This window comes from Talpa occidentalis, unplaced genomic scaffold (assembly GCF_014898055.3).
Source record: "Talpa occidentalis isolate TD23 unplaced genomic scaffold, MPIMG_talOcc4v2.1 talOcc4.17, whole genome shotgun sequence".
NCBI lineage: Eukaryota > Metazoa > Chordata > Mammalia > Eulipotyphla > Talpidae > Talpa > Talpa occidentalis.
In genome coordinates, this window is record NW_023601754.1 from 40,140,197 (window position 1) to 40,151,140 (window position 10,944).

Consider the following 10,944-nt stretch of genomic DNA (forward strand, 5'->3'; position numbering starts at 1 on the left):
CCCCTCGGCAGCTTGAAGCGGCTCGGCCCGGACCCTTTCCCCACACGCCCAGGGCCCGAGTCGCGAATGGGGGGGTGGTCGGGGGCCTCCCCGGGTCCTGAGAAAATGGGGGTTGGGGGCTGTGCTCGCGCGACCGTGCCGGGCTCTAGGACCCAGCGGGCAAGGGCGCCCGCCTCGCCTCCCCCCTCCCCCCCGCCGCCCCCTCCCCCCATCTCCAGGTTCCCCTCCCTCCCCCCCGCCCGGCTCCCGGTGCCCGTCTCTAGCGCCGCGGAGCCAGCGAGGGAGCCGGAGCGAGCAGGAGGAGGAGGAGCCGGAGGCCACGTCGCCGCCGCTCGGAGCCCGGCCGGAGCCGCCCAGGCAGGTGCCGCGGGGGGCGCGGGGATGGGGTGACAGCCCTCCGGTCCCGTGAGGGGGCGGCCGGACGGCGCCGCGCCTCCTGCCGCCGGGGCGCCCCCGGCCCGGCTGGAAGGACAAGGGGGTGGGGGCCCCTAAACTGCGCGGCAGCCATTTGGGGTACCAGTCTCCATTTGGGGGCCCGGGCTTGCTCCGCGGACGCCCCATTCAGAAAATTCCGTAGTGGACCCTCACCGCTGAGGCGCTCCGGGACCACTTGCCCCGGGAAACCTGTGCGGGGCCCGCAGAGCGCCCGAAACGCCCGCGTCCCGTCCCTGCTAGGCCCGCGGGGGGACCCCAGCCGCCTCCGGGCTTCACCTGTTGTCGGGGGAGGCGGGCGGACAAAGGAGGCCGAGTCACGTGACCGCTCATTCACAAAATCCCTTCCCATTGAGAAAAGGGGGCTGGGGGCGCTGCGGCCGCCCCTTCCCCTCGCGCGGGGCGGGGGCCCGCGGCAGCCGGCGGGCGGGGGAGGGGTCGGCGCTCGCCGCCCGGGTCTCTGGGGGCGGCCCGGGCCCCGGACCCGCCGGCAGCGGGAGGCCGGACGCCGACCCCGGTCCCGGGCGGAGGGCTGGGTCCCCCGAGCTGGGGGCGGGGTGACAGGGCTGTGAAGGCTGCCGGGGCGGGGCGGGGCGGGGGAGGAGGAGAGTCGGTTCCCGCCCCCCGCGCCTCTCCCCTCGCAGTCCCCGGCCGGGCCTGAGGGAGCCGCTGCGTTTTTGTGAATGAACGGCTCTCTGGCCGCGTCCCAGCGGCCGGTTCCCGGCTGCCTCTGCCTGCGTCTCGCTGTCGGCCGCTCTCTGGCCGTTGCCGGTGCTCTCCCTGCTCCCTGCCCATCGCCCGTTGCTGGGTGACTCAGTGAGCTTTGCATCCGGTCTCATTCATAAATCCGGGAAGGGGTGGGGGGGGGCCTGGGCTGCTCACCCGGCCGCTGGCCTGGGCGGCGGGGTGCGGAGGCAGAGTCGGGGGGACTGGAGCCGTGTTGATGGGCTCCAAGAAAATCCATATGCGCAGGCACCCAGCTGTGAGGGGGACGGAAGGGTGGGGCTGTGGGTTTGTGCTGAGGGAGGAGAAGGAGACGGGGCTGGTAAGGGATGAGCAGGAGGGGGAAGGGCAGTGGAAAACCCAGGCTCTGGGGGTGCGGGTGGGAAGGATGGGGGGAAGGGAGGGTAGGTGGGCGTGGGGAGAAAAGGTAGAAGTGGAGAAGAAGGGAGGCAGGAGAGAAAAGGGATGGCATGAGGAAGAAAGAAGACACTCTGGGAGAAGGTGGGCATGAGGGGGAAGGTGGGCATGGGGGTGATGGAAATGGGGGAGAAGGTGGGCATGGGGGTGATGGAAATGGGGAGAAGGTGGGCATGGAAGATGGGGTGTCCGTGGTGAAGGCCGTGGTGGATCCAGATTGAGAGATGTAGAGGGGAGGTGAGGGCTGAGGGAATCGTGACAGATGTGCGGGGATCCGCGCTCACTGACCATGTTGTTCCTGTCCCCCCCACCTCCTCCAGGTACATGGTTCGGGTCCGAGCTGTGGTGATGGCCCGAGATGACTCCAGTGGGGGCTGGCTGCCTGTGGGGGGCGGGGGCCTCAGCCAGGTGAGCGTATGTCGGGTCCGAGGGGCCAGGCCCGAGGGGGGGACCCGCCAGGGGCACTTCGTCATCCACGGGGAGCGCCTCCGGGACCAGAAAGTGAGCCACCCTGGGGCGAGGGGGCAGGGTGGGGGTCTGGGGAAGTAGGGGGATGGGGCTGGGAGAGCAGAGGTGAGGTCAGGTCATCTCCCATTCCTGGAATCAAACCGGGGTGTGGGATGGAGCTTGAAGGTGGATAATCCATCCTAAGGATGAGAGTGAGGATCTTGGGGGCATTAAGCAGTCCTTGCCACCACCAGCACCAGCTGGAGGTCACAGCAGCCCTCTGGCTGGTCTCCTTGCCCTGCTCCTGCTCCCTCCTCAGCGGGCCCTGCTCACACCTGACTCAGATCACCTCCCGTGCTGCTCAGCACCCTCCCGCAGCTCCATCTCACCGGAGATCCTCACCTCACCTGGCCCAGGCCTGCCCCAAGTATATTGGCATTTGGTGGGAAATCCTCTGCACGCGTCAACTAATGGGTTCAGAGGGGGTGTCTTGGGCTGTCTGGTGTGATTTGGAGGGACCCTGTTGAAGCTTCAACCCGGGAGGTGGCAAAAGGATGCAAAGGCTTGGGGGTGGGCTTGTGGGGAGAGGGGAGGAAACTGTGGGTGGTGGCGGTGAAAGGTGGTGAAGAATTGTAGGTGAGCTGGGCAGAGCTGTGAGGGGACAGCTGAGGTGGTGACCAGCGCTCTGAGGGCACACCTTTGACAGCATTTTGGGAGATTATTGGGCATCAGAAGGGGAAGTAATGCTTTGAGAAGGTGGATTAAGATGGGGAGCACTGTCAGTGTGGTGAGTCACAGGGTAGATGTTGGGTCATCACAAGGGAGTTACTAATTTTTTGAAGCTTTCAGTAAGATCAGGGATTCCTAGTGGGATGTCAGAGATGTGCTCGATAAAATTAAGACTGGTATTAGGATGTTGATCACGGTTCAGGGGTACACCTGAGACAGAAATGAGGTTTGTGGGAAGCTGGGGTGTGCAGAGAGGCTGGGCTTGAGGGCAAGTCACAGGCTGAATGGGGGTGTTTGACTTGGCCCCTTCCTGCCCCTCCCCAGACTACCTTGGAGTGTACCCTGAGGCCAGGCTTGGTTTACAACAAGGTGAACCCCATCTTCCATCACTGGAGCCTGGGTGATTGCAAGTTTGGGCTGACGTTTCAGAGTCCGGCAGAGGCTGATGAATTCCAGAAGAGCCTGCTGGCCGCTCTGGCCGCGCTGGGTCGAGGTGAAGGCACTGGGTGCACTGGGGGCTGAGGTGGAGGGGTGGGGGGCAGCGGGCCCAGGGAACTCACTCTCTGCCTCTCTCCTTGCCTCAGGCTCACTCACCCCCTCCTCCTCCTCCTCCTCCTCTTCCTCCTCCCCTTCCCAGGACACTGCAGAGACCCCCTGCCCTCTGACGGTGAGTCCCCAGGCTGCAGATCTGCTGGGAGGGCAGGGGGTGGCTTGTACTCTAGGAACATTCTTGAGCACCTCTTGTGTGTTAGGCACATGCCACTTACTTGGGCCCAGACTATTCCTGTCAATTCAATCTCAGTTACTGTCATTTTTTTCTGTTCCATCGTGATTCACACATTTGTTCAAGAATATTGAGCACCTTCAAGTTGTGTTTTAGGCACTGGCGATACATCAGTGACAAAGTCTCCTTCCTCATGGCGCCGCCACTCTAGTGTGTAAAGGCGAAAAATTTTTTTAAATGATAATAAAATGAATAGAAAAGTAAATGAATGAACAAAATGGATGACAGGTCCTTCCTGTACAAGGAGGTATTCTGACCCCCCTCTCTCTTTTTTAATCTTTTTTTAAATTTCATTTATTTTTGCATAGGAACTGGGGTACAGGCCTGAGGTTCAGGATGGTGAGAGGATTCAGCAGAGGCAGAGTGGGGAGCAGAGCTGGGAAATCGACTGAAATACACTGCTATGGGAGTAGCAGATGAGACAGGAGATGTCTGCTCTGCCATGTTTGTCAGCTCCCTGTCTGGGGATTGAAATCAGGGCATAGTGGTAACCCCTAGGCACCAGAAAGGCTTGTGTGCTCTCTCTCTCTCTCTCTCTCTCTCTCTCTCTCTCATGCTCCTTATCTAATCTTTCCACAAACTTTGGTTCCATTTTCAACCAGTGATCAGAATGTGCCTTCAGCCTGGCACTGTGCAACCTCATCTTCCAGCTGAGCCATTTGACCAACTTCTCACTGTCAATCCCCCCCCCCACTTGTATGCCTAGACCTAGAGGGACCCTGTAGACATCTAAGTCAGATCGTTCCCCGTTCAGAAACCTTCCAGGGCTCCTCACTTGGGGTAGAGGACGAAATCCTTCCATAAGATTCCATGCCCTCTGGCTGCTATTGCACACCCTCTCACGCCCTCTGCCCCAGCCACACTGGCCTTCTCACTTACTCTAACACAGCAGGTGTGTTTCTGTCTCAGAGCTAGTCCTGCTGTGTTGGAACAGTCACCCCCTCAACTCTAACCTGTTTAAAATCTCAATCTTCCAGTACCCTTTATTGTGTTGTGATTTTTTTTCTCATCTACAATATTTCCTTTCCCAATAGCCAATTTTCTTTTCTATTAGTTTACTGTCCATCTCGAAGTCTAGAATGCCAGCTTCAGGAGGGCAACTATCTTTTATTGTTTCCTTGCTGCCTCTCCAGTGCCTAAAACAATACCTGGTATACAGTAAGTGTGCAAGAAATGTGTGTTGAATAAATGCATTGAATGAATAAATGCACATAATGTCTGTTGCGATTTGGCCCTTGCTGGGAACAGTAGGAGTTGCTCAGAACACTTGGAGGAACAAAACTGGTTCCCTGGGCAGAAAAGGGGGGATCCCAGGGTAATGGGAGATGTGGGCAGGTCTACAAAAGTCACACTGGCAGTAACCACGTTTGGGGTGCCAATTCAGGAAAGACAGCTTTCCACGTTCCTCCTCACATCCCCCCAGTGGCCCTCGTGCCTGGCATGTCCTGGGTGCTCAATGAATGTTTATTGAAGAGAGAGTCAAGGGGTGAGGAAGGAGTGACCCCATTAAGAAAGGAAACCAAGGTTCTGAGAAGTGATATTCCAGCTCCTGAAGGACAGAACTTGGTTTGCATGGGGAGGAAGACCTTCCGGTGGGTGAAATTGGGCCAGCAAAGGTGTGGTGGTGGGAATGAGGCTGGAAGGCAGCTGACTGGCCCAGGGAGAGGGGCTCTGAGGAGGGAGATGGATGATTTGGTGTTCTGTAGATTGGTGAGCTAAAATGAGGACAGGGCCCAAATCATAAGAACCCGTTCCAGCTCTTCCTGTATTCAGGCACCCCTTTTCAGTGGGTCCTAACCACATCCTTATGAATAGATACTATTATGATCCCCATTTTACAGAGGAGGAAACTGAGGCTCAGAGAGATGAGCTCACTTGCCGGAGGTCACACAAGCAGTCAGTGGCAGAACCGGGGCTTGAACCCAGGTCTGTCTGGCGGCAGAGCCCTCGCTCGCAATGGGAGGGGGTCTATTTGAGGGCGTCGGCTGTGCGGGTCCGGCTCTGAGGCCGCCAATCTCCCCCAGTCCCACGTGGACAGCGACTCCTCCTCCAGCCACAGCCGCCAGGAGACACCGCCCACCGCTGGGGCAGCGGCCCCCATCAGCACCGTGGAGTCAGCTTCCGGCTTTGGGCCGGCCACGCCCCCCCAGCGCCGCTCCTCTGCCCAGGTAAGACCTCTTGGCCCTTGCGGGAGTCTGGGACCCCAGGAGAAAAGCCGCTGCAGCTGGGGTCCTGAAGTGGGCGGCCACTGAGGTTCCAGAGGGCCGAGAAACACAAACAGATCCTAGGGGATGGCTGCCCTGGTTTATGTGGGGGGGGGGGGGTGCCAGGAGGGGGAGACTCAGTTGCTTAGGTTCCTCAGAGGCTTGGGTGCGGCCTCCTGGGTGCCCTACCCTCTTGGAGATTTTGGAAAGTGCTGAACTCCCCAGGCTTTTAGGGGACGACTCAGACAGTGAATTCTGCAGGTGTTTTTGGAGGTTGCTTGTTCTCACTGAGGCTGTCCTTCAGACTGCTTCATTCATGCTGGGGTGGGGTGCACTCTACCCAAGGGGGCGACAGGAAACTGGAGATGGACTCTTGCGTCCTGAGGAAGAGAGGCTGGGATCCAGAACCCCTGGATCTGGGAGGACAGGGGGCTGGGGCTCCTGGATGTTGAGATAAAATGGTGCTGGGAGCCTGAAGGTGTGGGCCTGGTGCCTGGATTCTCCTGTCTCCCTGGGTTTCTTCTGTCTGAAGGAGAGGAGCGGGCTGGGGGTTTGGAAGCCTGAATGCGGGATCCGAACACTCAAACTCCCAGGATGAATGAGGCCTGGGTCTTTGGAGTCTTCCCTCTTCCGAGGCTGGGAGGGATTGTAGCGAGGTGTGGGGGATCACAGATCCTGCTAACCTGTTCTCCTGTCCCTTCATCCCACAGAGCTACCCTCCGCTCCTACCTTTCACGGGGATCTCTGAGGCCTCAGAGCCCCTGGCTGGGGCTGGGGGCCCTGGCTGGGGCGGCCGCGGCTATGAGGATTATCGGCGCGCCGGGCCCCCCGCGCCCCTGGCTCTGTCCACCTGCGTGGTGCGCTTCGCCAAGGCTGGCACATTGAGGGGCGCGGCCCTGGGTCCCCCAGCGGCACTACCCGCCCCTCTCGCCGAGGCTGCGCCCCCAGCGCCCCCAGCTCGCCCACCCCCGGGCCCAACCCCCGAGCCCGCCAAGGCCTCTCCCGAGGCGGAGGAGGCTGCGCGCTGCGTGCACTGCCGTGCGCTCTTCCGCCGCCGCGCAGACGGTCGTGGTGGCCGCTGCGCCGAGGCCCCGGACCCGGGTCGCCTGCTGGTGCGCCGTCTCAGCTGCCTGTGGTGCGCGGAGAGCTTGCTCTACCACTGCCTGTCGGACGCCGAGGGCGACTTCTCGGACCCGTGCGCCTGTGAGCCTGGCCACCCACGTCCCGCCGCGCGCTGGGCAGCGCTGGCTGCCCTCTCCCTGGCCGTGCCCTGCCTCTGCTGCTACGCGCCCCTGCGCGCATGCCACTGGGTCGCAGCTCGATGCGGCTGCGCAGGCTGCGGGGGTCGCCACGAGGAGGCTGCGCGGTGAGGACCGCCTGGCAGATCCTGTAGCCAGACCGAGGACCCAGAATTGAGGGTCCAGGACCCCTGACTTCATTCGGACCCCAAACCCAAACCTAGGCACACCGGAACTTGGAGCTTGAGTTTGGATTGAGAGACCCCAGATCTGGACCGTGGACCCCAAATCTAGGACTGAGAGACCCTAGACCCAGCTTCATTGGGGTGTCTGTCCAAGAGGTCCCAGCATCCTGAGTTCTGGCATCTCCTTTCTTCCCCTACCTTTCTCCACCATGATCTAGACTGAGGAGACTCCAGGTGTCCCCAAACTTTCTGCCGGAAGCAGGCCAGGGAACATTTGATGTCTGAGACCCAGCGCAGTGAGTCCTGACTCCCTGTTCAGGTGACCCCCTTAGACCTGGGCATACCTGGCACCACAACTCAGATTTCAGCCCCAGAATTAGTCAGCACTTGCCAATAACTGATTCTACCTGTAAGCAAGAGACCACAGAACCCAGAATCACCCCCAGATGGCCCCTGAATGTTTATCTGAACCGGGGAACCCAGATCTGACATGTTCTTATAGCTTCTGGCCTCCTGAGATATCACACACTCTTAAATGCCCCAGGTCCTTCCTGCTCAAGATGACTTGGGAGACCCAACTCAGAGCCCCTGTCTCCATCCAGTGGTCAGACCCTGAGGTGCTGGGATCCAGGGATCAAACACTGCTGTAGACTCACCTGTCACAAGCCAGTGTTCCCAGGAGCTTGGATCTCACATACAGGACTCTGAGGTGCCTGGGACCTCCAGACGTAGCACTGGAGGCCACCTCAGGGCCCAAAACACTGGTCCCAAGTCCGCTTCCAGTCCCCCTTGGATTTAGATTTCAAGTCCTAGAACATTCTGAAATCTTTGTATCAACAGATCCCCAATCCCTGGTCCCAGAAGATGGGCTCTTGGCAACTCAGACCTCTGACCCCTTGTTCCCCAGCCCCTCAATGACCCCAAGGTGCTTTAGGAGCACTGGATCCAAGACCCCAAGGTGCCCTGTCACCCCAAATTCAGGGCTCAGGCCTACATGTATTGGGATTATCCATGATCCAAGACCTTGGTCCCTCTATGCCAAAAGACAGATTTGAGGTATCCCAGGACCCTAGTACCCTCAGATTCCAGATTTCCTAGGACTTGAACCTCTCTAGTCTGATAATCCTCAGGCCCAATTTGTGTGTCTCCTGAGACCTGCTGCTCCAGGATCCTGCCATCCCCCAAGACCCCAAAGTCCCAGACAAATTGTAGTTCCAAGGGCCCAGCATTGTGCAGAACTACCCCTTTACTCAAGTAAGGGAAGAACCCCATTTGGAACTCATGTTCCTGGAGCCCAGGACCATCAGAGGGCTTCTTTGTAACCCTGGGTTGCCATGGGCAGTTGTGCAGGCTGGCCACTAGGCAAGGCACTCAGCTGAAGTGGGTGCAGCGGCAACTCACCCCACATCCTGCTGGCCATACTGTGCCCTTAGAGGAAGGTGTGTTTCTAAGGCATCTTTTGGGGTTAACTGGCTCTGCTGGTATGCATACACACAGCAGTCCCCAGCCTTGCACATTCTCTCTTAGCCCCTTCCCTTCCATCTTAGAGTTGAGGGTGGCTGTGGAAAGTTTGAGACCCTTCTTCTGGAGAAGGGAGGTGCCATGGTCTCTTCGCCTCAAGTGGCCTGGGGCTTCCAGGGTACCTCAGATCTGATGGCCTTTATTCGGGGAGGGGCAGGGAAGAATCAAGGTCTTGGAGCAAGACACTCTCAGTGTTACACAGGCTTGGGACCTGCATCTAGTCTCAAGCATCTGGAAACGTGCGCTTACCTTTCCTAGTTACCCTGACTTGGATGGCACGGTGGAGTTGAATGGATAGATCAGGGGGGCCAGAATAGATCCTTCTGTCACTTCTTTTAAATTATTAACTATTTATTACATCCGGAACCTGTGAGATTCAGCTCTCCCAGCCAGACCCGGGGGTGGGTAAGAGACAGGGGGGTGTCCCTCCCATCCCCACTCTGCCCGTCTCTCATCACTGTCAGACCCACCAGAGCTGAGGGTGGAGGGACTGGGGGGGCTGGGCCAGCCTGGGTTCCCATCCCCCTCTCTGTGCCTCGGTCTCCTCCCTTCCGTGGTGGGCGGGGGGAAGCTCCATTCTTAACCTACCTCGTTTTGGGGAGGGGTGGGACGGGGGACCAGAGTGCTGTACGGTGCTGTGGGATCTGCGGATGAAGTGGTGGGGCCTTGGGGAAGGTTCCCCAGCCCCCACCTCCCAGCACCGCCTCTCCCAGGTCTCCCAGTCCTGCTCCCAGCTGATACCCACCTCTGATCCATGATTACTCTTCATCACCCCCAAATCAGGGGTGCGTGGAGGGCTGACCCTGGGAGCCAGGAAGACCTCAGACCCTGGTGTCCCCAGGCCCAATTTCCCACTGCTAGCCCCTCAGATCAGATGCTTGGCCCCCATACTTGGGGGAGGCACCCTGACACTTATCTTCCTGATCTTGATACCAAGCCAGTCTGTGACCTCAATATTGTCATTGTCAGTACAGGCTGAAATGATGGGGGCCAAAGACCCAGATTTGTCATCCGGGGGAGGGGGCATGAGAGATCCACTCCAAGAAATGTCTGTGACAAAGTCTCAGCCTGTGTTCTTTATTTGCATTGATGCGCCCCCATCTACTCACTTCCTGAACCCCTAACCTGATTGCTTCTTCAAATTCTCCATCACGTCCTTTAATTCTAAGCAGAACTCTAGCTGAGTTTTATACAGTCACTCAACAAGCACATTTATTGAACACCCATTACATTATATGCCAAGCCTGGTACTAGGCTCTTTGAGAAGACAGTGATCAGAACAGACAAAAATCCTTCCCCACTAGGAACTTTCTAGTGGAGGAGACACCAAATAAATGACAGGTTAGAAATGATATCTACTACGAGGGAAAAATAAAGTGGAACTGGGAGAGAAAGTCAATTGTAGCCCGAGTGGTTGGGCCTCACCGTGGAGCTGGCATTTGAATAAAGCCCTAAAGGAGGACAGGGGTCCCTTGATGTCTGTGGGAGGAACGTTCTGGGTAGAGGGAAGAGTCAGTGCAAGACTCTGAGGGAGGAGCATGCCTGGTAAGTCTGAGCGACTTCAAGGGAGTGCTTGGAGGGGAGAAAGCGAAGAGGAGGAATTAGACAGAGAGGTGAACGGGCAGATCCACACGGTCGTGCAAGTCGTTGCATGGATTTGGTGTTGCCCAGAGATGGGGCTACAGGAAGGATCCAAACACCTGGGCCAACTCAGGTGTTCACAGGTTCCCTCTGCCTGGCTGTGGGGAACAGCTGGAGGGGGGGGAGGTGGGGGCGGATCTAAGGAGGGGGAGATGACAGTGCCCTGGACCTGGGTGACAGCGGTGGAGATGGGGAGAAGTGGGCAGATACTGGATTGGTTTTGAAGGTAAAGACCACAAACTTAGATTTGGGGTTCGATAGAAGAGAGGAGTCAAGGTTATGACTTTCAGGTTTTGGCCTGAGCAATTTTAAATGTTTCTTAAAGTCAGCAAATGGCTGCGTGAGTACCAGTTTGGGGTAGGCAAGGCTATGAAGGAATCAGATTAAAAGCAGGCTCTACCCTTGAGGAACTATGTCCAGCTCTTGTTCTTCTGGGGGTTCCAGCCTATCCCTGCTGCCAGCAGAAGGATCTAGGCACTTCTGGAGACAGGGATCGAGTTGAAAAGAGATTAGTTCTGAAACAATTTTATTTTTACTTTTTTTGTGTTCAGCCATTAATTTTTTTTTTTCCTTTATGGAGGAAACACAGGTTTACACGAGTTTACATAATTTAGGGGAATAGA

General features: G+C 58.0%; 1 protein-coding gene across 1 annotated transcript; it reads left to right on the top strand.

Moving 5' to 3' along the window:
• Nucleotides 1-1,160: 1,160 nt before the first annotated feature.
• On the top strand, nucleotides 1,161-10,354 carry SPRED3 (sprouty related EVH1 domain containing 3). Its single transcript, XM_037517996.2, has 6 exons — nucleotides 1,161-1,248; nucleotides 1,893-2,073; nucleotides 3,073-3,241; nucleotides 3,333-3,415; nucleotides 5,557-5,700; nucleotides 6,447-10,354. The coding sequence occupies exons 2-6, from the start codon at nucleotides 1,897-1,899 to the stop codon at nucleotides 7,104-7,106; spliced, it is 1,233 nt and encodes a 410-aa protein (XP_037373893.1). The 5' UTR covers nucleotides 1,161-1,248; nucleotides 1,893-1,896; the 3' UTR covers nucleotides 7,107-10,354.
• The last annotated feature ends 590 nt before the right edge of the window (nucleotides 10,355-10,944 follow it).

Coding starts and splice junctions, on each gene's coding strand:
- SPRED3 (XM_037517996.2), top strand. CDS start 1,897: ATGGTTCGGGTCCGAGCTGTGGTGATGGCCCGAGATGACTCCAGTGGG. Junction 3,242..3,332: donor TCTGGCCGCGCTGGGTCGAG/GTGAAGGCACTG, acceptor TCCTTGCCTCAG/GCTCACTCACCCCCTCCTCC. Junction 3,416..5,556: donor AGACCCCCTGCCCTCTGACG/GTGAGTCCCCAG, acceptor AATCTCCCCCAG/TCCCACGTGGACAGCGACTC.